The following is a 27,237-nucleotide window of genomic DNA, read 5'->3' as shown; positions in this document are numbered from 1 at the left end:
ACATCTTAATCCCGTGTATTCACCCTTCCCACTCTACAGCCATTTTTATCATTATGCCTTGCTGCTATACTGTTATCGTGCTGCTGCACTGTCACTCCTGTATTTACTCTCACTGTTACACTGTCGCCATATATAGGCACTCACTCATTCACAGGTTGCTCCTGGTTGGTGGAACGTAGTTTCTTCAAATACAGTCCTGTAGGCGGCTGTGGCTTTGCTCTTTTTGGGCAAAGGTTTTACCATAAATCTCCCCCAAAGCCCTGCGTTAGGGCGTCAAGCTTGCTGGCTGATGGAGAGGAAAATGTTGCTCGTGGTCGGGAAGGAACTCTTGGGATTATGTCCGCGTCCAGGGCAGACGCATTTCCCAGGCGCCACCCTGTGCTGTGCAAAGCCGTTAGCACACTGGGTGTGTGTACAGTGGGAAGAGTTCCCACCGCGTGGGGAGTTAGCTTTTCTTGGCGTCTAGTGTCTGAGATGTTTATTTTGGAAACAAATCTACTTATTACTTAAAAAAAAAAAAAAGTCTCAAGAATTATGTTTCTTAAGGAGTTAAATTCTTACGTGCGACGAGAAAACATCTTTGACGAGGTATTAAATACTTTGGTGATTGCTTAGTTGTGAGAGTTCCCACGAATTGGCAGCGCATTTTCGATGCTTGTTTTCAGGCGACGAACCTTCCACTCTGAGTCGGTCGGTTGCCTGCGAGTCTGTGCAGTGGGGGTGTGAGGGTCTACACCGCTGCCGGCCCTGGGCGGCGGGACGGCGTGGTAGGCGGAGCGCTGACGTCGGGGCTGGGGTGGGCCAGGGTTTCAGTCCTGGCTCGTGCGCTCATTCAGTGCCTTGGACGGGCCACTTGGTCCCCTCTGGGTGTCCTTTCCCTCACGTGCAGGGTGGGAGTCCTTCTGCTTTCCAGTGTTCCCAGCACGCGCGGCGCCGTCCTGCCAGGGTGCGCACTGGCGCACCGGGACCAGCTCCAGTTCCCGAGGGACGGCTGTCCCTGTCCCTTCCTCAGCTCCAGCTGTCGTCCGTGGACCTTCCCAAGTGGTTGAACTGAGTAGCGTAGTTAAATTTAACTGTCAACCTTACTCTAAGTTCACTGTCATCTGCCTGAAGAGCTTTGCTGTGTGAGATGGGGGTCTGGTTCCGGACACCCGCGGGAATGTGTGCGGTCAGTTCTGTGAAGAATGAAATGGGCAGCCAGTGTCTGTGGACGAGGCCACGGGAGGCACACGTGTGGCCGGAGGGCGGCCGCCGCCTCCGACGAGCCGGGCCTGGGCCCGAAGGTGAATCCTTGCCGTTGAACATCAGCATCGACCTTCGGAGAATCAGTGCCGGTCAGCGGGCTTCTGAGTGGGCCCTCCTGTCTCCCTGCCTGTAGTCCGTGCACCGTGGGGCCTCTCCCGGGAGCAGTGTGAGGCCGTCCGTGGGAACGCTGCGAGCTTCTGGGGCCTCCTCCCTGCACGTGGCTCCGTGTGAGTACCCCGAGGGCCTGGGGCCCCTCCCCGCGCACACGGCTCCAGCCGGGAAGCTGCACCGAAGGGGACGTTGATGTGGATTTTAGTTTGGTGTTGGTGTTGTTGGGAGGACGCTCGTGTGGACGTCAGCGCGGTGACTCCTCGTGCGCCGGGCGGTGCAGCCGAGCCAGGTTGTGGGAACAACTAGCTCGTAAGCACCAAACGGTTTTTACTTGAAATGTTTGTGATGGAAATCTTTCTACAATGTTTTAGATGTTTTCTTACTGACAGAAACTGTAAATGGTGCTGTTGGTGTTTCCTACCCCCTCCTTTGTTCTGCTCCTTCCTTGTCCTTTTCCCTCTGGGCTGTGTGCCCAGGGGCTGACTTTCTTTTCATGTAAAACATCACCGATTTTCAATTTCCAATAATTCCTAAATAACTTTGGGAGGGAGGAGGGGTGCATGTATTTATGTGCATATATTTGTCTAAGTAAAAAAAAAAAAATCTCTGGCTCTTATTAATAAATTAATTTAAAAGCCATAATTCTTTTAAGAGGGCTTAACGATATAAAGTTTTGGTGTCTTTTTCATCCATCCCTGTCCAGCTGTTGATCGGCAGTCCTGGACCCTTGTTTCAGGGGGCATGCTTGCCCGGTTTGTATTCCACCGTGTATGGGAAGTTTTTTATCAGCCTGTGGGGTCTTAGCTTTACTGTGCTTCTCTCTTCGTTTGGAATCTGCTGAGCTCAAAGGTGTGAAAACGCCACACTTCTCCCCCAGCATCGTGTACATCGGTCTTTTCATTTCAGGTCTCTCTGTCCCAGCAGTCCCGAATTTTCTTTCCACTTCCAGAATATAGGTGGCTTTCTCTAGGATATTGTATTCTGTTGTTAGTATTTGTATACATTCTGTCTTAGACTGAATCCCTGTGGGGGCTGCTCCCCCTGTCAGAGCCTACCGGAAGCCCACTGTGTATATGTATCTATAAACAGCAAAGCCCGACCCAGTCTCCCCCCTGATATGCCAATTAGTTGCTTTCACACCTCTACCAGTGTCCTGTTGTGAAGAAATCTGATTTGTGGTCCTTTTTGTGTGTGACTTTGGTAAAGATTGCACTTTCCTCTAGATGCCAGGAAAAAAAACAGAAGGGGCTGGTTAGAGAAATCTTAAGTTACCTGAAGTCATAATTGATGGGAATCAGAGCCAGTCGATTGGTTTTCTTCCCAAACATTTCCCTGGTGCCTGTTTTGTAGAAGACAGTGGCAATTGCAAGGATAAATCAGACATGGACCAGTGAGCATCTCAGGGGCCTGTGGGGGCCTGACCACCTCCACACCAGCACTCACATTCTTCAGCAAATTGGGCCCTTTGCTGAGAGGTGCTGAAAACGAGCTGATTTTGAAATTCCGTGTCCGCTGAAGACCAGAGGAAACCCCTACCTGCAGATGAAAAAGAGCTTAGGAACACAGATAACAGACATGAGAGCTTTGCCACTCCAGAAATGCCAACCCCCATGCTAGATGTTGAGACGCAGAAGTACAGTTGAAGCCGATGGATGATGTTGCCGGATATCAAAGAAAACTTCTCGTGAGTGACTTTGTAAGAGAAAATCGTCACGTAGAAGTTGTGATTCAAAGGAGCCCCCATCTGCAGCACTAACAGATTCAGGGACAGGTGCACGTGTCTGGCTGCAAAGACAAAAACAGATCAGCTGTGGAAAGAGCACCATCGCCAATGATGTATATAGTGAAGAAGTTCCATAACGCCTTCCACAGCCTGGTGTCCAACCCAAGACTGCCAGCAGACTCCAGTACTGCAGGCCGTCACGGCACCCGATGAACCTGGGGGGTTGTTGTGCGTTTTGGGGATCTTCCAGCTGAAGAAGGATGTGATTTGTACGAAATTCATCCTGTAGACCTTGAGTGGAGACAGAATCTACAGAAAGTACCTCTGAATCCTTGGCATGACTTAGCTAAGTGCTGCGGCACACCCGGAAGTTAGGTCTGGCCTGTCCCGGGAGGGGTTGGCTCATGGGGGCACTGCCTGCAGACTCCAGAAGAAACCCCCGCCTCCCACTGCAGCTAGACAGAAGCCTCAGTGCGAGCACAGTGCATTCGTAACTGGGTGATTGCTCTGTTCACAGTTCATTACCTTAGGATGCATTGCTATTCGTGCCTTATTTTCTTAAGGAATGTTAATTTTATGTATCGGGACTGTTTTTGCATGTTTTAACATGTCAGTGGAACTAAATCCAAGGTAAATTGAACTTTGAGTAACCTTCTATGACAAATTTAATTAATCCCTATCACCTTCCAAGTTAGACAAGTCTGCTTTAACTGGTTTTCCACAAGTATTTTTAACATTAAATTGCCACTTGTCAGATTGCTTGGTTCTGAAGATCCCCATGTATTTTCAGAATTGTATACCTTTAATATCTTTACGTAAACTTAACTCTTGGCCTTTTGTCAGGATGTCAAAGTAGTTTCTGTTTTTCCTCCCACGAGCGCTGCATAGTCAGAGACAGTAAGCAGTTAGAGCTGTTGAACTTGCTGGATTCTGCAGAAGTTATTCAGACTTCATTTGGGATTTGTACATTGCTCTAGGCAGACTTCTCTGCCTATAGATTCTCCAAGAATTAAGGTGATGGAGGGGACTTAGGAAGAAGTTTTGTTTTTACAACCGTTTACCAAGTGGCGTTCTTATAAATAGCAACGTGTGCAGATTATGTGTCCAGATATTTCGTTGAAAACTTCTTGTTGAGACTGTTATGTGTGTATGTCACAAGCTGAGAAGATTTTAAAAATGTGTGTGGTAGCAGTCAGCGAGGTGTGGTCATACCCTGGACAGGAGCCTGTGCGCGAGTACAGCACGCTGGCGGTAAGACTGTGCTCAGGAGATAAGGGAGCGACACGGATCGTGTTGAGGCATCTAGAAACCCTGTCCGAGAGGTGGTGATCAGGAGGGGCCTCTGTGCCTGGAAGCCCGGAGTACTGGGGTGGTGGTGTGAGGTAGGGGGCTGCAGATGACGGCGGGTCCTCAGGAATTCAAGCAGGTGACTTTGTGATCTTGAAGGTTCTGCGTAGACATGCCCGGTTGTCCCTCTTCTCTGTCTGCGGTTTCTGACTTTCCGAGGAGTGTTGGCCAGCGTAGCTCGCCCTGGCGTTGTCGTGTGTAACCATTTTTTCTGTTGTTTCTTTTCAAGGAGATCTCTTTGCTGCCACCTTCCTCATTAAGAACGGGGCCCTGGTCAATGCCGCCACGTTGGGTGCCCAGGAGACACCGTTGCACCTCGTGGCGTTGTACAGTTCAAAGAAACACTCCGCGGACGTGATGTCGGAGATGGCCCAGATCGCAGAGGCCCTTCTGCAGGCCGGTGCCAACCCCAACATGCAAGACAGCAAGGGCAGGTTAGTGGGGTCACCGGGCTGCTCTTAGCGCTGTTTCCAGAACAGTGTCTTATGGCGGCACGTGACGAGCAGACGGGCTCGCTACTTGATCTGGTGTTCGTGGAAGTCCCAGACGTTGGTGTGTTAGGCAGATGGGAGGCTTGACAAAGCCCAGAGGCGTCTGGGGACATTGTTTCCGTGCTGGGAACCGAGGTCCGTGGACTTGCAGGGGTCACTGGTCCAGCTCCTCCGTGGGCACCCTTTGCGGGCACCTGGGTCAGAACTGGCGGGGGCGCTCGGAGGGGGATGCGCCCCATCTCACAGCCGTCCCCAGTGTTTCCGGGAGGTCACACTGTGGGGTTTTCCCCTCTGGTGCGTGTACCTGCCTCATGCAGCGCGGCACACAGCAGAACAGGAAAACGCGTGTGACGGATCTCACACTCAAGTAACGTGGGTCTCGTGAACTCTCAGCATCGTTTGATAACTACTCTGTTTCCCCAGATGACTGCCTCCTTTTTTTCTTGTGTTGATTCTTTACGTTGACTTTCCCCAGCCGCGGTGAGTCTGGTGGCCGGGCCTCTGGGACAGGTGCCAGCAGGGGGTCCCCTTCAGGGCACTCGAGGGCTAAAAAGAAGCCGCTTTAATCCGTCCTGGCCCGGGATTCCGGCCTGTTGCTGCTCTGACTGTGCTTGTGTAGAACAGAGTTACAGGAAGAAAGGCATTTCTTTTCAGAATCGTGGAGGGTAGGTGGGGAAAACACGCGTACGTGTGCTAGAAACTGCTGGTGTGAGAACACAGGTAGTGAGTGAGCGTCAGCGTTTAACGGGACAGTGTTTTCTGTCTCTTCCTTCTGTCGAGTCTCGTCCTTCTGGCTGCTGACTGAACGGTGACAAAGAAACAAAACCATTTTCATCCTTTGACACTTAGTCGTGGTTTTGGAAGGCCGTTTGCCGAGGCGCAAAGGCACGCTGTTGGAGGAGTGTGGGGTTCCTGCCGGTGGTGGTCCGGCCTGGGGTTCTCCTGCGCGGAGCCCGTTTCTGCGTTGACCCCTCTCCTTTCCCCCCGTAGGACTCCCTTACACCTGTGCATCATGGCGAGGAACGAACTCGTGTTCAGTCAGTTGCTGCAGTGCAAACGGTACGCACCAACGGCATCGAGAAGACGGCGGGGGGGGGGGGGGGCCTTGAGTGGAAGGAATTCCCTTCAAGCGTCTTCGCCGTCTAGCGTTGTGCGTTTCAATAAGTAAAAGCAGAGTAAACAATTGTCATTCGAGATGTGCGTGAGGAGAGAACGAGCCCGTTGGCAGCGCGGTGTCGGGCGGAGGCGACGTTTGCCGTCACGTCGCTCCCCTCTTCCAGGCTGGACCTGGAGCTGAAGGACCACGAGGGCAGCACCGCCCTGTGGCTCGCGGTGCAGTACGTCACGGTGTCTCCCGACCACTCGGTGAACCCCTTCGAGGACCTCCCGGTGCTGAATGGGACGTCGTTTGACGAAAACAGCTTTGCGGCGAGACTCATCCAGCGCGGCAGCAACACCAACGCGCCCGACGCCGCGACAGGTAGAGCGTGGGCCCCAGGGCTGGGCTCGGGGCTGGAGGGGCCACGAGGCGTCACGCCAGCCCTTCCGCCAGAAACTGAGCAGCCGAATGGCGTGCTGGTGCGAGTGAGGCTGTGCTTGCAACCCCAGCAAGGGCCCAGGTTGTTTTCGTGTCATCTTATGCTTTAAGAAGTTTAGCCAGGGGGCGCCTGGGTGGCTCAGTCGGTTAAGCGGCCGACTCTGGCTCAGGCCATGGTCTCACGGTTTCATGAGTTCCAGCCCCGCGTCGGGCTGTGTGCTGACAGCTCGGAGCCTGGAGCGTGTTTCAGATTCTGTGTCTCCCTCTCTCTGACCCTCCCCCGTTCATGCTCTGTCTCTCTCTGTCTCAAAAATAAATAAACGTTAAACAAAATTTAAAAAAAAAAAAAAAAAAAAAAGAAGTTTAGCCAGGGGGCGCCTTCGGCTCAGGTCATGATCTCAGGGTTTGTGGGTTCGAGCCCCGCATCAATCCCTGTGCCGACAGCTCGGAGCCTGGAGCCTGCTTCGGATTCTGCGTCTCCCTCTCTCTCTCTCTTCCCTTCCTCTGCTTACGCTGTGTCTCTCCCTCTCTCTCTCTCTCTCTCTCGCTCTCTGTAAATAAATAAAGAAACATTAAAAAATAAAATAAAATAAAAGAAGTTTAGCCAGACTGCAGGTCGGTTCAGCAGAAACACTTCCATTTGTTTGGTCCGGTGAGTCTCAGAACTCCTTTTACACTCTTAGAAATTAGAGCCCAAAGAGCTTTGGTTTCAGTGGGTTGTAGCTTTGATATTTAACATGCTAGAATTAAAACTGAGAAATTTTTAAAAGGTGTATTAAGTTAGAAAATAATAAACCATTGTATGTTTAGCATATAGCATTTTTTATGAAGAATAATGTTCAAAAGAAAACAGTGACTGGCTTCTTATATCTGCATCGTTTCACCCTTTTGACGTGTGTTGTTTTGGTTAAAGTATGTGAAGAAAACATACCCTCCCACAGTTAATGTAGGTGGAGAAGGGTGGCGTATTTTGGAGCCTTTTCAGATCATTGTGGACGGATTTCTTTACTTCTACAGCGAGCAGAGATCCCCAGGGAGTGTGAGTTAACTGCAGTGTAGAATCTGAAACCAGATCAATGAACTTTTCTGACTCTTCAGTTAAAATCCATGGTTCACTTGTGCTTTGGATGGAACTTTTCTCCGTATGTGATTTTATAAACGTCGTGATTTAATTGTTTGAAAAATTCTGGTTTGCTGACTTGAGCAGATCTTCCAAATCTTTATTTTAGAATCACATTTACTAATATCACTATCGATCTCATCAGGAAGGTATTCTAGTGTTGAGAAGCTGTCCAAGTAGCAGTTTTGGATAAAAGGTTTCCAAAATTCTAATATTCACTTGCAAGGTCAACTTTTATCATTTGGTACAGATACTGCCGATTGTTTCCTTAAAGAGAAAAGCACACTTCGTTCATTTTCAGCAAAATGTCCGATACTCCTGTTTGGGTAAGCATGGTTTGCTAATCAGTCATTCTTTCACAAAGCTGGTGTAGCCTGAGGAAAACTTCAGTGTTGCAGCCCAGGCAGTGGTTCTGGGCTTTTCCTCGAGGCTCCTGTACTTCATCACACGGGGCCGGATGCAACTCCCTGCACCCTCGTGATTTTGTCACAGGGATTGTGAACAGGCACTCGTGGTTGAAATTGAAGAACTTTAGCAATTTTTACTGCTTTGTCAAGGGCCACCCTGAGTGAAGGTGCTCTCGTTTTGATGGGGTCTGTGGTAGTCACCCAGGGACCGCTGCTGCATTTGGGGCCCCTCCTTTATTTGTGTTCGGGTCCAGTTTGACCATCAGCAGTGCAGACGTCAGTGCAGGGGGACAAGCAAATGTCAGGGGTGGTGGTTACAGAAATAGTTTTGACCTCACGGACCCCCCGGAAGACGCGCAGGAACCCCTAGGAACCCTGAGATCACACTTTGAGAACCACTGTTTTAATGTCAATACTTCCTTGATTTGACTAAATAAATTACGGGGATTTTTAAGGAGAAGGATCCCACTGTAATCAACATTGCAATGTGCCACTGATGAGGGAAACTGGCCAAGAAAAGATGGATATTAAACAGCCCTTTCCCTGAAAGAAGTTAATAATTTAACTAAAGGTCAAGTTAAAGATTTTTTTTAAATTTGTTTTTGAGGGAGAGAGAAAGCGTGCACATCCACGACCAGGGGGAGAGGCAGAAAGAGGGGGAGACATAGAATCCGAAGCAGGCTCCAGGCTCCGAGCCATCAGCACAGAGCCCGACGCGGGGCTCGACCCCACGAACCGTGAGATCGTGACTTGAGCCGAAGTCGGATGCTTAACTGACTGAGCCCCCCAGGCATCCTACTGATTTCTGATTTAATCGGGGCATCACATTATATAAGAAATTGGTTCTTTGATATTTAGGACTTGAACGTTAGGTTCTTACAGATCGGGTTTTTACAGAAGTGTGACATGTACTTGGAAAGAAGCATCTTTTCATTGTGGGTGCACCGTGCTCTGTTTATGTGCGTGCATCAGGCTTGTTCGTCATGCTGTGTGAATCATACACAGTAACTGACTAACTTTTGGACTGCTTGACCTATCAGTTTTGGGAATATATTAAAATTCTTCATCGTGGTTATGGGTTTATCTGTTGTCTTGCTAGTTCTGTCAATACTTTATTCTTTGAGTTTTAGGACAAGTTCAGGGTTATTTTTCCTCTGTTCCATTTTTCAGTATGCGTAGAATGGCTGGCCTTAGTCCACTGTTCCTCAGCATTTCTTATGTGTTAGCAGTCGAAGGTCACCTTTGTTCGATCGGGAGGCCATGTTTACGTCTTGTGTGTGCCAGAAGGACTATAGGGCGCTTGTTAGGGTCTCTGAGTTAGGATGGCTCATGCCTGGGGTGGAGTCACACTCTCCCTGAGGGAGAAGGGAAAACAGTATGAAAACAGTGTTTGTCCCATTTCTTTACCTATATTATGTCCTGGAGTTTAATTTGAGTTTTCAAATAGCATAGCTTGGGACACCTGAGTGGCTCAGTTGGTTAAGCATCTGACCTCAGCTCGGGTCATGATCTCACAGTCTGTGTGTTCGAGCCCCGCATTGGGCTCACTGCTGTAGGCACAGAGCCTGGAGCCTGCTTCAGATCCTCTGTCTCCCTCTCTCTCTCTGCCCCTCCCCCACTCGCTCTCTCCCTGTCCCTTTCTCTCTGAAAAATAAATACATATTAAAAAAAAAAATTCAAAGAGCACAGCTGTAGAACATGATACTTTGTATGTATCCAAAAAGGAAGAGGATTTTAATAGAGAGACACTGCCTTGGGGCTAAAACCATTTCACGAGGGAAAGAAGAAGAGAATTTTGCTTCTTTCTAAGATTCTTGTTTATAAGGCAATGCTAAACAAAACATTTCTAAGCCAAGAACAAATACGTTTCAGGCCTTAGGAATAAAAGGACATTTTCTGGTAGAACGTCAGCTCACAAGGTCTTCAAAGTGGCCATTCTAAGCCCAGAGGTTCCCAGACAGCTGCCCCCCCCCCCCCCCAGACATTTGGCGACATCTGTAGACGTGTTTGCCTATTACAGCAAGCTCGGGGATGCCGTTGGCATCTAGTTGTCGTACAGTGTGCCGGACAGACCCCTGACAACAAAGCGCTCTACCTGGCCCAAAACGTCAGGAGCGTTGCTGTTGAGACCTTGGCGGGAGACGTAGCTTCCCTCTGGTCCTGGTGGCGTCTGGAGGACAGGTCTGGGAAGAGTGCACGTCCCCTGACGGCCAGACCAAGCCTCTGCTCCTCCCAGGCCCATGCAGTGTCTGCGTCCACCTGTGGAGAGGGCCCGTGTGGACTTCCCACGTGGGCTCGTCAGTTGTGGACGGTGGCGAGGAAGGGCTTGTGTCTCTGCCCGTTGTCTCCCAGGGAACTGCTTGCTACAGCGGGCGGCCGAAGCCGGGAACGAGGCAGCGGCTCTTTTCCTGGCAACCAGTGGAGCCCACGTCAACCACAGAAACAAGTGGGTAAGTGTGACGCCGCAGCCCTGTGGTCTGTGGAAGGAGTGGCAGTGGTGGATGTGTGGGGAAAAAAAAGCGTCTGTTTTTTAGTTTGTGTTACATGCACTTGGTGAAAAAGCCAGGGCGAAACGGGTGTTTTATCCCCAAATATTGGTTGGTTGATTCATTCAGCAGCCGTTTGCTAAGCATTTGTGGAACGGCGGGTCCTAAAGTAGATCCTGTGGACCTGGTGGTCTAGTAGAGAGTAACAGGCACGTGCACAGAAACTGGCCACAAATGCATCTCCGTTATTTACGTGCTTTGCGTTTGGAGTCTGCTCTGTGAGTGCGGGTTTAGTCTGTGTCTCGGGGTGGGACCGCACGCTCTGCTCGCAACAGGGCCTCGGGGTGAGGCCCCTTCTCATCTTGCCCTGCGTGATCTTAGGCTTTGTGAGCTTCTGTTTCCTCATTTGTGAGGTGGGCTTCATGCTGATGTCACGGGGTGCGGATTAGCACGCTCTCTGGGACGCTGGAGACCACGTGATGTTGTTTTCACTTTGCCATTTTCATGTAGGGAGGCTGTGCTTGTCCGTGAGGTCACGTTTATTTCGTGTCTACTTTGTGTTAAGAGCCTTGAGGATATCAGCCCTTTTTTTTTTTTTTTTTTTTTTTAAATTTTTTTTTCAACGTTTTTTATTTATTTTTGGGACAGAGAGAGACAGAGCATGAACGGGGGAGGGGCAGAGAGAGAGGGAGACACAGAATCGGAAACAGGCTCCAGGCTCCGAGCCATCAGCCCAGAGCCTGACGCGGGGCTCGAACTCACAGACCGCGAGATCGTGACCTGGCTGAAGTCGGACGCTTAACCGACTGCGCCACCCAGGCGCCCCACAGCCCTTTTAACCTGAGAGTGGATCTGGACGTTTTTGGCACCCACAAATCCCTCATTTCGGGGCAGAGAACATTGAGGTTCCAGGAGGCTCCGTGGCTCGAGAGGCAACGGGGCCGGTATTAAGACTCGGGTCCAGGGTGGAAGGGTGCATGTGGTCTTAGCTGCGCCGGGAAGGCAACGGGCAGTCGGCCTGAACGGGAGACCCACCGAGGTGTCTCGAAGCACAGGGAGATGGCAGCCCGCTCCCCCCACCATTAAACCCGCTCACCTCTGTGCCCCTGCATCTGCACACAGCCTGCTCTCCAGCCGCGTGGCGTGTCCGAGTGCAGTGGTGGCCTTCTTGACTTTGCTTCTGCCATCATGTGTCTCTGTGTCTCTGTCTCTTCCTGCATCGTCATGTGCCTGCTGTCCACTCCTGATAGCGCACAGTCATGCCCTGTGCCCCAGCTTTACAAAATCCTTTCTGGAGCTCACACGGTCTGCCAGCTGTCCCTTGTCTGGTGCCCTTTGTAGCAAAACTGGGAGAACCCTAAGATGCGCCAGGAGAGACCCGCCTTGAAAGCAAGTGAGCGTGACATTGGAGAAGGGTCTGGAACGCTGGTTGAGTTCTTTGGACTTAATCCTGTGGGAAGAGAAGACCCACGTGAAGGGTTTTGAGTAGACTGGCGGTGTGGTCATTTGAGTTGAGAGAGCCTACTGGGAAGCTGGCGGGCCGGGCGCACCGCTGAAGTCGAGGCCGGGGCCCCTGAGAGTCATCTGGACCAGGAACGACCTGTCCTGACCTCAGACGCTGAATCTGGCGGCACAGAGACCGCGTGCAGAGGAGTTGCGGAATTGCACTCCTACCGGCTGTGGCTTTCAGAAGCAGGGGCCGCAGAGGTGGGGAAGCTCTCGGGCCCACAGAGGGAGAGAGGATTTTGCCAGGAGGAGGGACTGCCTTGGGGACAGTGATTTCCATGATGTTCTTTAGGGGGGGATAGTTGGGCAGTGGGGGCAGGGCACGAGAGGAAACTTGTCACATACGTTCCTGTCCTTTTGAATATGGAATCAAGTATGCGTAAGGCCAACCTGAAATGTTTTTAATTTTAAGAAGTGCGAGAAGGAGGTCTTGATGAGAGTTCAAGATGGGGCTGACGTGAGCCGGTCAGAAAAACCGGTGGGGAAGGGGGCCACAGGGGCGTGGTGGTCAGACTGGTGGCTCTGTCACCGCAGGGCTGCGGTCCCGGCTCTTCCGGCCTCCGTGGGGCTTATTTCAGTGGCGCTTGGAGGTCGTCTGTTGCTGTCGTTTAATTAGTTGTGTCTATAATTAGCAAGATAGTTACAAACACAAAGTGAAGGGTGGCTAATTAAGAAGGTCATCGGACAACAGGAAGCACAGGGCTGTTTGGAGGGCACAGGGGAAGACATTAAAGAAACAAAGGGTGATGGCACAGGGATGGGAGGGACAGACCAGGCGTGTGACGAGTCACAGCCGGGGACAGGATGGGCCCAGGGCTGTGGCTGCCCCGGGGACCTGGGTCTCAGCACACAGGCTGTCTTCAGCCCTCTGACGGAAACTCCCGGCACGAGTGTGCCCTGAGTGGGCCGTTTGCTTCCGTCCAGGGAGAAACCCCGTTGCACACGGCCTGTCGGCATGGGCTGGCCAGCCTCACCGCGGAGCTCCTGCAGCAGGGGGCCAACCCCAACCTGCAGACCGAGGAGGCCGCGTCCCCGGCCGGCTCAGGGGACGGCGTCTACCTGCAGACACCATTGCACATGGCGATTGCCCACAACCATCCGGACGTGGTGTCTGTCATCCTGGAGCAGAAAGGTAGGGAGCTGGGGACCGCCTCTCTCCTTGACCTTGAACAGTAGGTGTCGAGTCGTCAGTTGCGGAGTTGATGCTCCTTCCAGCTGTGAGTTTTCTTACTGCAGATCCTCTCAGTCAAACCGGAGAAGCACACAGTCTGGCTCCTGATGGCTGTGTTTCCCCGTGTACGTTTTCAGGATGGGGCCTGCCCGTTCCGGCTCTACGGTTATGGTGTTAGAGCCTTGGGCTGCTTTCTCTCTTATGCTGGGTGTTTTCCCAGAGCTTTGCCTCGGCGTGAGCAGTGTCCAGGGACGCCCCGGCCGCAGGTCCCGCACGAGCTGGTTGGTGCTCCGTGTGCCTCAGTCTCCCTGGCAGGCGGGCCAGGGGAGCCCCTGGACGGGGAGGCCCGCTTCCCTCAGGAGGTCATCCCCGGGTTCTCCTCTTTCCTGCCCTGAAACCTGTCTCACTCTTGCCTGCGTCCTTGTCAAGGCCAGCAGTTTTTAGCAGCGTGCTTGTGGACAGAAGTGGGACTCTGGATAGAATGTACTTTTTTCTTAGTCCTCCCAGCAGTTGTAAGGTGGTAGGAGTTACGCGTCAGGAGAACGTTGCTGGGTGTTGTTTTGAGCCTCTTGTCAGCAGTCAGGTAGCATGTGTGTGTTTTCATAGCAGCGTTTTCCTTTTGAGAAGGTACAGTACCTTAAGCTTTAAAACCCTTATTTTCCCCATAAGCTTTGCTCCAAAACACCAGGTTTCTGGCTTCCACTCCCCACCAGATTTATGAATTCTCTTTGTGGACAGGTGATTGTGTTACAGCCAGTCAGTCAGCTGGAAAGTGAACTCTTACTGTCTTGAGTTCTTTAAATGTGATCCGTGGGATGGTGAAATCCAGTGTTCTTTTCCTTTAAACATTTTAGCTAATGCGCTTCATGCTACCAACAACTTGCAAATCATTCCGGATTTCAGCCTCAAGGATTCCCGAGACCAGACTGTGCTGGGCCTGGCGTTATGGACCGGTAAGGGGAATCGGAGCTGCCCAACTCTGGGCAGAGGGGAGGGGCGGGGAGCGTGAGGGCTGAGCCTGTTCCACCTGGTGGAAAACCGGCCTTGAGAAGTCGAGGGGGCGTGTTCGTTGCAGGGACACGTTGAGGGAGTGGGAAGCGCTGAGCCTGTGTCCGTTGGGGCCTGTCTATTTCCCAGGCATGCACACGATCGCAGCCCAGCTGCTGGGTTCCGGCGCTTGCATCAACGACGCCATGTCGGACGGGCAGACCTTGCTGCACATGGCCATGCAGCGGCAGGACAGCAGGAGCGCGCTCTTCCTCCTGGAGCACCAGGCAGACATAAACGTCAGGTGGGTTGGGACCGCCCTCTCTGCCGCAGCACCCCAGCCATCTCGTTGACCTGTGGGGTGGCGACTCCTGCACATACCGCGCAAAGCTCATTAAAAGAACAGTCTAGAAGCAGTTGTTCACATGGGGATTTCGTATATGACCGAGAACATTCCAACAAATGAGCTGTCAAAAAGGCTTGCGGGGAAAATGCGGAGTTAAGTTGCTGTTGGTTTTGTGTTCTCAAAAGGAACATATCTTTATCTCCAACGTCAGGTGACCCTGAATGACTGAGTGGTAAAAGAAGGGTTTTGTCACGTGGGCAGCTGGGGTGGCGTTTTATGGAGATGCTGCTGAGAGCAGCTGTGTGCTCGAGAGGTTTCGGCACCCTTGGGAGGGGCTGGTCAGCTGTCTTCCTGGTGCAAGAAGGGGCACGGCTCTATTTCCTAAGAGGCAGGCGGGGCAGATGCTACCGACAGGCCGAATCGCCGTGAAAGCACATTAGCGTGAGTGAAGGGGTTTGGGGGACCCGGTGGGTTCTGGCGTCTGGGACGCCCACAGGGGCAGGGTTCTCATCCGAGTCCGGCTACGGACGTGCGTCTAGGCGTGCATGTCCTCGCAGGACTCAGGATGGGGAGACGGCCCTTCAGCTGGCCATCAGGAACCAGCTCCCACTCGTCGTGGACGCCATATGCACGCGTGGAGCGGACATGTCCGTGCCAGACGAGAAGGGGAACCCCCCGCTGTGGCTCGCGCTGGCGAACCATCTGGAGGACATCGCGTCCACCCTGGTGAGACCAGCTCAACCTTAGCCTCTGTTTACAAGTGGGGACGTGTCGTGTCAGAGACTCGTTTGGTGTCTGCAGAGTGGTGGCAGAGCGAGAGGTCTGCGAGCCGCAACCTGGGTCGGGGGCGAGCAGTTGAAAGTCCCGTGTAAGACACTGGGGAGTTCAGCGTCCTCTTGGCCAGCGCTGGGTTTTAGGCTGTCTTTGTGGGAACTGCCTGCAAGCAGCCAGAGAGCGGAGGCGTCTCCCCAGGAGTCTTCTCCTGAGAGGGTACCTGGTGTGGGCTGCCCTTGCTCTCACCACGGCGATAAGTCCCCAGACCCCTGGTTTGCCTCCCTTGCTCAGAGGACAGGCCCCAGGAAGGCCTCATTGAGCTTTTCTGAGATGACGTTAAGGGATCGTGCATCTGTCACGGGATGACCTTTTCATTGCAGGTGTGTTGCCAGGGGCGGGGTAGCTGGTGTTTTCTGTCCCTCCTGGGCCACGGCTCTCGAGGACACTGATAAACCTATCTGTCTCGTATTTCCCAAACCCGTCCCACAGGACCTGCTGTAAGAACTTGCACAGAGCACTTTTAATGAGTGTGTGTTTGTAGGACTAACGAATGATACAGGTTAAAGTAATCGGCAGCCAGTTATCCACTGTATCGTGCCTGAAACAACGCATGTGATGGGGTACATAGAGAGTTCAGAGATGGTAATAAAATCTTTGACTTTACTGGGCAGTCTTTGTGAGTAACGTGTGTTTTCTGCAGGTCAGACACGGTTGTGATGCCACGTGCTGGGGCCCAGGGCCGGGCGGCTGCCTTCAGACACTCCTGCACAGGGCCATCGACGAGAACAACGAGTCTACTGCCTGCTTTCTTATTCGCAGGTCTGAGAGGCCCACATGTCCCTTCGTGCCTTCTTTTTTTTTTTTTTTTCCAACGTTTTTTATTTATTTTTGGGACAGAGAGAGACAGAGCATGAACGGGGGAGGGGCAGAGAGAGAGGGAGACACAGAATCGGAAACAGGCTCCAGGCTCCGAGCCATCAGCCCAGAGCCTGACGCGGGGCTCGAACTCACGGACCGCGAGATCGTGACCTGGCTGAAGTCGGACGCTTAACCGACTGCGCCACCCAGGCGCCCCCTTCGTGCCTTCTTACTGCGGCCAGCCCTCCTCTCATTTCATCCGGCTGCAGTCCTGGCAGGCCCGGCAGGCCTTGGCTGGTCTGACTTCCCCGGCTAAGGCTGTCAGGGGTCACTGCCCTGTCAAGCCAGCCGGTTAAGGGAACCTGAGTCGCTTGCGAGGAGAGGGGCTTGTGTGCCCATGTAACAGAGACAGGAAGTTGAGCCAGCTTCCTGCTCGGGGGGGCCACAGAGGCTCCCGTAGTCCATTCAGACCAGTCGACACAGTGCAGCCAGGAGGCCGGGGTGGAGGAAACCAGATGGCCTCTGCAGGACCCCCCCTAGTGCGTGAACCCCGGGAGGCCCATGGCACACCCAGAGGGAAGCATGTGTGGAAGGGACCTTTAGAGCAGTGCTTCTCAAAGGTTATTGATGTTTTACTTTTTCACTTTAATTTTTTGAGAGAGAGAGCAAGCACGAGTGGGGGGAGAGGAGTAGCGGGAGAGAGAGAAAATCTCAAGCAGGGCTTGATCCCACAGCCCTGGGATCATGACCTGAGCTGAAGTCAAGAGTCAGACGCTCAACTGACTGAGCCCTCCCCCCCCCCCCCCCCCCCCACCCGGCACCCGTTTCTCAAATTTTAAATGCATACGAATCTCCTGGGGAGCTTTTAGGAGTTCTGCTGCCCAGGCTGCCCCCAAGACCGAAAAGGAAATCCAGGGGGGTGGGGCCCAGCGTTCCGTATCCGGGGGCAGCAGCTTTTCTGTTGGATCGTGTGAGGCCGCTGCTGTGACCTTTATCAGCTTGCCCTCGGCTGCCTCGGGAGCCTGCTCTCGAAGCCTGCCTTTCATCCCCCTGCTTTCAGCGGCTGCGACGTGAACAGTCCCAGACAGCCCGGTGCTGATGGAGAAGGGGAGGAGGAGGCCAGAGACGGGCAAACGCCCTTGCATTTGGCAGCTTCCTGGGGGCTGGAAGAGACGGTGCAGTGTCTTCTGGAATTTGGTGCCAGTGTAAACACGCAGGTACGGAGAGTTTCCTTCCAGGGAGGTAGATGCCGAGCCCAGAACTCGGGAAATCTCCGAGGGCCACAGGTGGGGCTAAGGGACACGCGGGGGGAGCGACTTCCTCTGGGTCGTGCAGCCTGCCCAGGAATTGTAAGGGTTTCAGGTGAAGACTCCCACTTTGTGCCTTTGTTCTTTCTGTAGCACGAGAAGGATTTCTTCAGTCAGCTTTTCTTTGCCTTTTATCTCCGTTGGTCATGTGTTTCCACTGAGTTTGTCCCAGTCTCCAGCTGAGCACTGTGTTCGGGAGAATGTCCCAGTAGCTCAGTTGAGCCCCTGTGAGTTATGTGTCCTGGCCTGTGGGGGATGACATTTGCTGCCCTGCAGCCGGAGAGGAAGTGGGGTCACTCAGAGGCGGGCTGACCCCGCGTCTTCTAAACGAAGTGTGTCTGTGCCCCGGGTCACTGGAGCACGGGGTCGTGACAGCGGCCTGCAGTCTTCTCTGGGCCTGGCCTCTTTGAAAGTTCATTTCCAACACAAGGTGGCAGCATTGAATCCCAGAACCCGGTTCCGTCCGAAAGTTCTTCTCCTTCGTGCTTCTCCCAGGTCCCCTTTCGTTTGTGCCTTGTCCCCACAGGATGCGGAAGGAAGGGCACCTGTCCACGTGGCCATCAGCAACCAGCACAGTGTCATCATTCAGTTGCTGATCTCCCACCCTGACGTCCGCCTGAGTGTCCGCGACAGACAGGGGCTGACCCCCTTTGCCTGCGCCATGACGTACAAGAACAACCGGGCGGCCGAGGCCATCCTGAAGCGAGAGCCTGGGGCTGCCGAGCAGGTGAGGGACCCGCACCCAGTGCCCTGCCTGGCGCCCGAGCTCAGCAGGACCTGTTACGTGGAGACCAAACAGAAGCCCCCTGCCACACGGGTCCCTCACACGTGAAGACCTTCGTGTTGAAATTACACTCCCTTCCCTTGAGGTCTGGCCGTTCAGATGGCCTGTCGGTACCTGTGAGATTTGGTGCTCTGCCCTGTGTGCCTGCGCGTGGTCGTGCCACACGCACGGGGAGGTTGCAGGTGGCCCTGCCCTGGCCGAGGAATTCTGTGGTGTCGTACGTGACGTCGTGCGTGCCTCTGCCCGGTCTCAGGGCCCTAGGAGTGAGTGTCTTGCCAAGATCTGAACGGGGCTTGGGCTGTTGCTGTGACGTCGGGGCAGCTCTCTGGGGGGAAGGTCTCTGAGGACTTGTCATCGTCCGGCTGAGCAGGCTCGGGCCTGACCTTGTCGGTGGGTCTCCAGCGGGTGCTGGGCCTGGCTGGTGACCTGCTGCCCTGGGGGCGGGGTGGGTGGGACGTGGCCCCTCCGCCCCGGCCCCCCGGCAGGTCCGAGGCGGGACTGGGGTCTCTGTTGGCCTGGAGAGCACCGCCAAGTTCACGAGTAAGCCCCCGATGACAGTGATGTGGAACCAAGCGAAATCGTCTCCAGCACCGGCCTTTGCGTGGGACGGACCTGTGTGGCTGCTGGCCTCGCCCCTGCTCGGGTGGTGTTGGGTGCTCTCGCGCCCCGTGTGACACGGGCCCTGTAGCCGAGAGTCCTTGGGAGACATGCTGCTTGTGTCGGTCAGCAGCCCGTGCTGGGGTTGCACGCGTGTGAGGCGTGGGTGTGGGGTGCTGCTGCCCCTCACGGCACCCTGCGTGCTCACACTGACCCACAGCTCCCGTCTGCCCCGTGTCCGCGGAGCAAAGTCTGCAGCATACGGCTGGCCTGTCCCCCACAGTGTGTCGTCTCCTGCAGCTCCGTAAACAGGAAACTTTCCAAAACCGCTCAGGGGTCAGGCTGGTGTTGCAGTTGTGGCTCCAGGGTGCTGGGTGCTTGTCCCGCCAGAGCGGTGGGGGGCGGGGGGGGCGGGGGGGCTCCCAAGGCGGGTCTCCGCCTTTGCCTTTCCTGGAGCACCCCTTCCTCCTTCCGTCCCGCACGTGGTCTCTTTCTTAACTTTCCGAATCCATACTTTCTGCTGCCGGAAGATGCCAGGGCTCCCTGTCCCCTGCCAGGGGGGTGTGGCCATGCACACGTAGTCGGGCACACGCGTGTGCAGACAGGGTCTGTCGTGTGTGTGTGTGGTGTGTGTGCCGTGTTGGGTATTGGGAGGGAGCCTCCTGGAGCCGAGGGGCGGCCACACTGGCACGTCTCCCGTGGCCAGCACAGCTCACAGGTGCTCAGCAGGCTCCCGCTTGTTGCCTTAGGTGGATAACAAGGGCCGGAATTTTCTTCACGTGGCCGTCCAGAACTCTGATATTGAAAGCGTCCTGTTCCTGATCAGCGTCCAGGCTAATGTGAATTCCAGAGTCCAGGACGCCTCCAAGCTGACCCCTTTGCACCTTGCTGTCCAAGCAGGTTCAGAGATTATCGTCCGCAACCTGGTAAGTGTCCCCGAGACGTTGCCTGCAACACGTGGACCGCCCGTGTCGTGGTGCGTGCGGAAGCTCTCGTCACAGGTGTTGGGCCAGGTTTTGTGCGAGGCCAGCACGACTTTGGGGAACTAAGCCAGTGCCCTCGGGGAGAGCAGCTGTGTCGGTGGGCAGAGTGTCCTCAGAGCCCAGCAGGCAGCTTGTGCGGGCAGGTGCTGGCGTGAGGCCTCCAGGGAAGGCAGGACTTGGGTGGCCGAGGCCGGCCCGGGGCGCCAAGGGAAGGGAGGCCCACCTCTGTCGTCTGCGTCCTGCGCTGGCCGCCAGGGGCTCTCGCGTCCACCGTTGGAGGTAGAATTGACCTGTAACGTTGTATCAGTTTTAGGTGCGCATCATAGGGTTTCGATATTTGTATGTGCCGCAAACCGATCACCACAATACGTCTATTTAATACCCGTCACACGCGTGGTTACAAAAGATTCTCTCGTGGGGAGGATTTTTAAGATTTACTCTTAGCAGCTTGCAGATGTGCAATATGGTATAATTAACCGTGTTACCGTGCTGTATGTTACGTGCCCAGGACTTAACATATTTTATAACCGGAAGTTTCTCCCTTTTGTCCCCCTTCACCCATTTCACACCCCCTGCCCCCAGGGACCATCAGTCTGTTCTCTGTATCTAGGAGTTTGGTTTTTTGGTTTGCTTTTAAGATTCCACAAAGAAGTGCGATCACGTGGTATTTTTCCTTCTCTGTCTGGCTTATTGCACTTAGTGGAATGTTCTCAAGGTCCATCCACGTCGTTACAAATGGCAGGATTTCATTCTTTTTTATGGCCGAATAATATCCCATTTTGTGCACGTGCCACATCTTTGTCCACTCATCCATCCACCGGTGGACACTTGGTTTGTTTCCATATCTTGGCTGTTGTAAATAATGTGGCAGTGAACACGGGTGGGGGGGCAGACAGCTTTTCAGAATGGTGGTTTTCCAGCGACGTAGGACACGCGTGGGCCCCAGAGCCCTTGCCCCCCCGCCCGCCGTGGCCTGCAGTCTGTGGCCTGGCGCAGGCGGGCTGCGGCGTGGGCTGGGGGCCGGGCAGTGAGGGGCGGGGCTGCAGGACCGGCCTGAAGTGGACGGGCCGTCGGTGCACCCTGGGGCGTCCCAGCTGTGCAGCGCGAGGTGGGGTTCCGGCCCCCAGACTCCGGAGGCGGCTCCCTCTCGCGGAGGTCAGAAAAGCAGGCCCAGGTTGTCAAAGTTAAGGTGGTGGCTGGGTTGGTTGGCTGGTTTGCGTGACAGAAAAGGTGTTTTAAAGCTTTTTTACAGTATACGCGGTAAGCTTTCTTCTCTATCAAAAAAACGACAACAGTGTTTTTCCTTTGGATGAACACGTAGAAGTGGAGTTACGGGATCGGGTAGTTGTTCTGCCTCTAACGTGTGGAGGAGCCTCCACGCTGTTCTCCAGTTTGCGTTCCCACCAGCGGCGCACGACGCTCCCTGCCCACGTCCTCGCTCACGGTCACACTTTCTCGTGTTGTGGGTTCGGTCATTTTGAGGTGACAGCTAACCGTGGTTTTGGTTTGCGCTTCCCTGATGATGAGCGACGGGGAGCATCTCTGTCGCGTGTCTGTCGGCCGTCTGTGTGTCCTCTCTGCAGGAACGTCTGTCCAGTTCTTCTGCCTGTTGTTAAATTGTATTTGGTGGGGTTTTTTGCTGTTGAAATGTATACAGAGAGAGATAGAGAGAGCCAGAGAGAGAGAGCGTGTGTGGGCGCATACAAGCAGGGGAGGGGGAGAGAGAGAAGCCCAAGCAGGCTCCACGCTCTGCACAGAGCCCAGTGCAGGGCTTGATCCCACAACCCTGGGATCACGACCTGATCCGAAATCAAGAGCCGGATGCCTAACCGACTGAGCCCCCCAGGTGCCTCTGTTTTTTCGTTTTTGTTTTTGTTTGCTATTGAGTTGCAGTGAGTTATGTATTTTGGATATTAGCCCCTTACCAGATACATGATTTGCAAATATTTTCTTCCATTCAGTAGATTGTGCCTTTTCATTTGTTAATGGTTTCCTTTCTTGTGCGGAAGCTTTCTAGTTTGTGGCCCCACTTGCTTATTTTTGCTATTGGAGTCAGATCCAAAAAATCACCACCAATGCTTATGTCAAGGAGCTTACCACTCTTACTTCTCAAAAGCAGAAAGGTGTAGGAAAGTTTTCACGTTTTACAAAGGAGAAGATGTAAGGTCAGAAAGAATCCCCGCCCCCCCAGACTATGAGGGAGTCGGTAGCGTGGCTGGGATTTTAGCCACTTCTGCTTGACTCCAGAGCCTGCCTTTTCCCAGAGGACATGCTGCCACCGGGCAGGGGAGCGGTCTGAGCCAGGATGCGGAGCCTGGACAGTGCGTGTGGTGTGCTTTCACCAGAAAAGTGGTTGAAATTTGGGGAGAGTGTAGGAGATGTGGTTGGAGAGGCGGTTGGGGACCAGATTGTAGAGGGTGGCATTTCAGAGCCAGAACAGTGAGCAGCCTTCATCCTTCCAGCAGCGGAGAAGCCGGAGCGTGTCCAGAGCTACGGGCCTGGCGTCACCTGGCTGGCTCCTCAGTGCTGTGGTTGCTGGTGTCTCCTGTCAGCCCCAGGACGTGCTGCACAGCTAGCCTTCAGGGCGCTTGACCTACTAAATAATATTTACTTATTAAATAAATAAAAATTTATTTTTATTATTTTTAATTTTTGTTTTTTAATTTTATTTTATTTGTTAGTTATTTTATTTATTTATTTATTTATTTATTTATTTATCTATTTATTTATTTTTAAATGTTTATTTTTGAGAGAGAGCAATGGAGGGGCAGAGGGAGAGGGAGACACAGAATCCGAAGAGGCTCCAGGCTCCGAGCTGTCAGCACAGAGCCCGACACGGGGCCCGAACTCACACACTATGAGATCATGACCTGAGCCGAAGTCGGACGCTTCACCGACTGAGCCCCCCAGGCACCCCTATTTTCTATTAGGAAAGCTATCTGCCCAATGGGGCGGGGCGGGGGGGGGGGGCTTGAGCCCCCAACCCCGTGGCCGAGAGTCCATGCGCTAGTGATTGAGCCAGCCAGGTGCCCCTCTGCCATTTTTGTTTTTGAAAAGTACTTTTTCAGAACCCTTTATGACTCGTTATGTGTTAGAGCTGAGAGAGCATTGACCTTTGTGGTGGGGAGTGAGGGCATGGGCAGGGTCACCGGCGCAGGGGCCGAGGGGAGGCAGTGGCTGTGAGGTGGGTTGTAGAACGATTGGGTGGGGGCGGCGGGGGGGGGGGGGGTCTGGTGGCACCAGGCACAGACTGGGTGTGAGGACCCGCCAAGGAGGTAGACGTGGGCCTCGGAGTAGTGGGGAGTCGGGCCACGTGTCCATCTCTCTGAGAGCCGAGAGGTTAGAGGGTCACGGCCTCTTCACCAAGGCTCTGCCGCTGCGTCACGAAGGCCTGAGCTCGCGGAGGGTAGGAGTCCCTAGAAACAGCCGGCCTTGCCAATAACGGCCATGCGGTTTAGTGTTGGAGCTGGGTCGTGTCGAAACAGCACCTTCACCCGGACTCCCCTGCCTGCCGGTTAGCCATCTTCGAGGTTAGCTATGATCCCCAGCACACGCAGCACCCTGGTGCCCGCGAGCACCCTCCGCATGTCCTCCTGGATCTGTGTGTGGTTTCACTGGGCGCCCCGGGGTCTGGGGAGGCTGGGACCTGGAAGTCCCAGTCTGGGTGTGAACCAGAGCAGCTGACCAGTGCCTCCACTCTCCCAGGTGGCCTCAGGCCTCGGGAGAGGCACAGACTAGATTCTGTCCTGTAGCAGCTGTCTCGGAACTCTGTCAGAAAGGGGAAGGTTAAGGAGGCGGCAGGACCATGTCTGAAGGGCCTTTCTGCTTTTGGTTCTGTAATTCTTCGGTTAATTTCTGTCTTCTAAAAAGCAAAATAAAAACAGCACATGCTTATTGTGGGAAAACTGTACGCGCGTAAGGGTATAAAGCTGGTGGTGTCTCCCTTTCACCCCCAACTGGAGTGAGTGTGGTGTAGACGCTTTTACACGCCTTCAGGGAGTGTGTGCGTGTGCACACATTCCTCTCTGTCTGCAGAGGAATCACACTATCATGCTGTCTTCTGACTTGCCTGTTTTTGACTTACTGTACCACAGACCTCCTTCCGCGTGAAACCATACATCTCTGTCATCCCAGTGGCCACCTGTTGTGTTGTTTGGTTGCAGTAGTTTTCATAACTGAACCTTCTGGCAACCTGGTTTTACTACCGTAAGCAGTGGACGTCTGTACGTGGAACAGTGAACTCACTGCGGTCCCGCGTGGTTTCGTGTCCTGAATCTTAGAAGTAGAGTTCCTGTGTCCTGAGGAATGGCTTTCTAACATCCTGCTGATTGCTGGTTTCCGCCTGGGTCGGGTTTTGCTGTCCCCTGCCTCCCCGGGAGTGTGTGTGAGACTGTGCTGCTCCCGGCCCTGCCGGCCAGGCAGACGCGTGGGTGTCGGGAGGCAGGCAGGCTCGGGCCCCGCACGTGGGACCTTTGCTGGTTGTGCAGGAAGGCTGCTCACGTAATGAGCCTCAACAGCTTCTTGCAGGAGCCAAGGTGAACGAATTAACCAAGCACCGCCAGACTGCCCTGCATCTCGCCGCCCAGCAGGACCTGCCCACCATCTGCTCCGTCCTCCTGGAGAATGCGGTGGACTTCGCTGCTCTGGACGAGAATGGGAATAACGGTAGCTGCCAGTCATTCCCCTGTGCCCCGAGCCGAGTGCCCTGAGCAGGCCCCCCAGTCCGGAGGTGGAGGTGCCCTGCACCCGCGGGCCTGCTTCCCTCAGGGAGGCTGGCTCTCTCGCAGCAGCAGAGCTGTGGCAGGGAATGCTCTGGGCGGGGCATCTGTCCTGCCACCGACCATCCCCGGGCAGCCTCCCATCTTCGTGGTACCCCTAGAAGCCTACAGTGGTTTCCCGTAAAACCAGGAAGTCTCACCTTGGGGTAACCGTGGAAAAAGGAAGCAAAGTGTTACGAGGTTGCGTTAACGACTGAGTCTTGGGGGGTGGTGAAGACCGGACGGGATGGCTCTGTGAGTGGACAGTGGCTGCTCTGGCTGTGTCCTGTTTAGAGGGAGGTCCGTGAGCAGTTGAGATTTCCCACGTGGGCTTCCGGGCTTGCACAGTAAGAGGGTTTACTCTCCAGCTCTTCATCTCGCGGTCATGCACGGTCGGCTCAACAACATCCGGGTCCTCCTGACCGAGTGCACCGTGGACGCCGAAGCCTTCAATCTACGGTGAGCGCCTGTGTTCCGGAGCAGAGGCCTGGGCTCCGCGTCACCTAGCGTGACCCTTAGGGCTGGCGGTCACTGCGCCTCGCGACGGCCCCGGGTGCGTGCGATGCAGCTAACTGGCCACTAGGGCACTGGACCGGCTTCGGTGCCTTGGACGTTTTCATTTTGAGAAACGCTCTGTAGAAAACCTTTTATGGCCTGTTACGTGTCCTTAACTGTGTCCGGCGTCACAGGCCCAGAGATCAGGTCTTCTGTGCGTGGTGGCCATGGCGGGTCTGTGCCTAACGTGTCCACCTTGCTCCCTCAGAGGCCAGTCGCCGCTGCACATCCTGGGTCAGTACGGCAAAGAGAACGCAGCCTCCATCTTCGAGCTCTTCCTGGAGTGCATGCCTCAGTACCCTCTGGACAAGCCGGACGCGGAAGGAAACACGGGTGTGTGATACGTGCGCACGTGTCCTGGAGACACAAGAGCTGGGCACACAGCCACGCTTGAAGGGCACTCCGTGGGTGCACGTGGCAGGTTCTGCGAGCAGCTGTCACCGCTGCCTGGGGTGGAGTCTGGCAGCGTCTGATTCGGGGCACGCGTGCGTCTAAGTGTCCCTGGTGCTGCAGAGCCGTGCCCGGGCCCAAGCAGGCCTGCCCGTCTCTTCTGACGGCCCTCCTCTCTCTGCTGTGCACCCCGCAGATGCTCCAGAAGGGGGAAGTGTGTGGTGCGTGTGTTGACGGGCTGTGAAAAAGTGGCAGGTGACAAACAGACGAGGCCCCTGTCCTGGTGCTACTCTAGCTACCCGGTCGCTGCGTTAACTTGTATGGCTTCAAGTCATTTTGTACACGTACTTCCGCATTTGTGTTCTTGTTGGATGCGCATGGCCACCCAGAAAGCTAAGCGGTGTGGGCAGTGCGTCCCGAGTTTTCACGTAAGGCACCAGTGGTGAGGCCCCGTGCTGCCGCCATGTTCCCGTTCCCTCCCCTCCTGCCACACAGAGCCTCCTTGGCCTGTGGCAGAAGCTTTGTCACCAAGGAACGTCCTGAACCTTAGCACAGGACTGAGTATTTTATCGTTCGTTCTTGGCTTCAGTACATGAATGTGTTGTTAAGCTGGCAGTGACGAGCCTGAGCCGGAGGGAGTCGGCCCAGGAGTGAGCTGGGGGCCCAGCACACCCTCCGGCCGCCGTCCAGGAGGCGGGAGGCCGACGAGCAGGCGCGTCACGTCCGTGCTTCTGAGTTGCACAGACCTGGTTCCGATCGCCTAGCTCTGTCCAGTTCCAGCAGGCGACCCTGGGTTCGTAACCTCTCTGTGCCCCTTTGCTCATCTGAAATAATAACCCTTGTCCGCCTGGACTGTTTAGAAAGTCATGAGAAGGAGTTGAAGCGTGGGGCCCAGGAGAGGGAAGCAGAAGGGCTGCCGTGAGCGTAGCGGGCGGCAGGCGGGAGGGCCTGGCCGGAGCCGGGCGCCCACGGGGTTCCCTGGGTGGGCCTCCAGATCGAGTTACGTCACGCGACAGGGGCTTTGGTCGGCCAGGCTTGTGCTGGAGGAAGGCAGGTGGGACGGCGCGTTTTTCCTTCGGTGTCTGGTCCCTGCTCTGTGGCTCTGGAGCGTGTCCCGGAGCGGGGGCCGCCCCGCGCCCCCCGTGGCGGTCAGTGGGGCTCTGCTGACGCACGTCCTGCCGCCTTCCGGCGGCAGCAGGCGGGGCTCAGGTGGAAGGAGCCCTCCCGTGCTCTTGTTTTCCAGTGCTGCTGTTGGCTTACATGAAGGGGAATGCCAACCTGTGCCGTGCCGTCGTCCGCTCGGGAGCTCGCCTCGGGGTCAACAACAACCAAGGGGTGAACATTTTCAACTACCAAGTTGCCACCAAGCAGCTTCTGTTTAGACTGTTAGGTGAGTGGCTACTTGCTGCTCATCCAGCGCAGACACGGGCACGGTGTCGGTCGTTCACGTGCCCCGGTGACCTCTGAACCCAGAATGACCCGAGCCGGCCGCTTTCCGGGGTGCTCCAGGGCCCCTGTCAGCCCCTACGTCCCGGTCCTACCGGAGGCCCATAAAGGCACCCACGCATCGGCTCGTGGGGGGGGGGCGGTCACCCCTCCACGGCTCTGGCCGCTCATCTGTCTGCACGCCCTGTGTGCTTCCGCGGAGCCGGGTTCTCCGCATCCTTCCGAGCGGCCTTCTGTTCCAGCCCCTGCCGGCTCCCCCTCTGTTCCCCTGTGGCGAGGAGGGTGGCACCTCGGTGGCTTGCTATTTGC

At 54.7% G+C, this 27,237-nt stretch overlaps 1 protein-coding gene across 4 annotated transcripts in view; it reads left to right on the top strand.

Annotated features, from left to right (window-relative positions):
* Window positions 1-27,237, top strand: part of ANKFY1 (ankyrin repeat and FYVE domain containing 1) — a 76,428-nt gene that overhangs the window by 46,556 nt on the left and 2,635 nt on the right. For all 4 annotated transcript variants that reach the window (XR_013552159.2, XM_078437952.2, XM_078437951.2 and 1 more), the window contains 16 exons: window positions 4,656-4,860; window positions 5,908-5,976; window positions 6,198-6,397; window positions 10,334-10,431; window positions 12,898-13,105; window positions 13,999-14,097; window positions 14,282-14,435; window positions 15,035-15,203; window positions 15,952-16,070; window positions 17,170-17,326; window positions 17,943-18,143; window positions 19,547-19,723; window positions 24,298-24,445; window positions 24,906-24,996; window positions 25,301-25,425; window positions 26,726-26,872. Coding sequence is in view for 3 of the 4 variants with exons in the window: in XM_078437952.2 (XP_078294078.2) it covers window positions 4,656-4,860; window positions 5,908-5,976; window positions 6,198-6,397; window positions 10,334-10,431; window positions 12,898-13,105; window positions 13,999-14,097; window positions 14,282-14,435; window positions 15,035-15,203; window positions 15,952-16,070; window positions 17,170-17,326; window positions 17,943-18,143; window positions 19,547-19,723; window positions 24,298-24,445; window positions 24,906-24,996; window positions 25,301-25,425; window positions 26,726-26,872 (2,367 nt within the window). In the remaining variant the exon portion in view is untranslated. The remainder of the gene's footprint in view (window positions 1-4,655; window positions 4,861-5,907; window positions 5,977-6,197; window positions 6,398-10,333; window positions 10,432-12,897; window positions 13,106-13,998; window positions 14,098-14,281; window positions 14,436-15,034; window positions 15,204-15,951; window positions 16,071-17,169; window positions 17,327-17,942; window positions 18,144-19,546; window positions 19,724-24,297; window positions 24,446-24,905; window positions 24,997-25,300; window positions 25,426-26,725; window positions 26,873-27,237) is intronic.

This window comes from Panthera onca, chromosome E1 (genome assembly GCF_046562875.1).
Source record: "Panthera onca isolate mPanOnc1 chromosome E1, mPanOnc1 haplotype 2, whole genome shotgun sequence".
NCBI lineage: Eukaryota > Metazoa > Chordata > Mammalia > Carnivora > Felidae > Panthera > Panthera onca.
The sequence above is the reverse complement of the archived record's forward strand: the minus strand, read 5'-3'. Positions and strand labels throughout refer to the sequence as shown.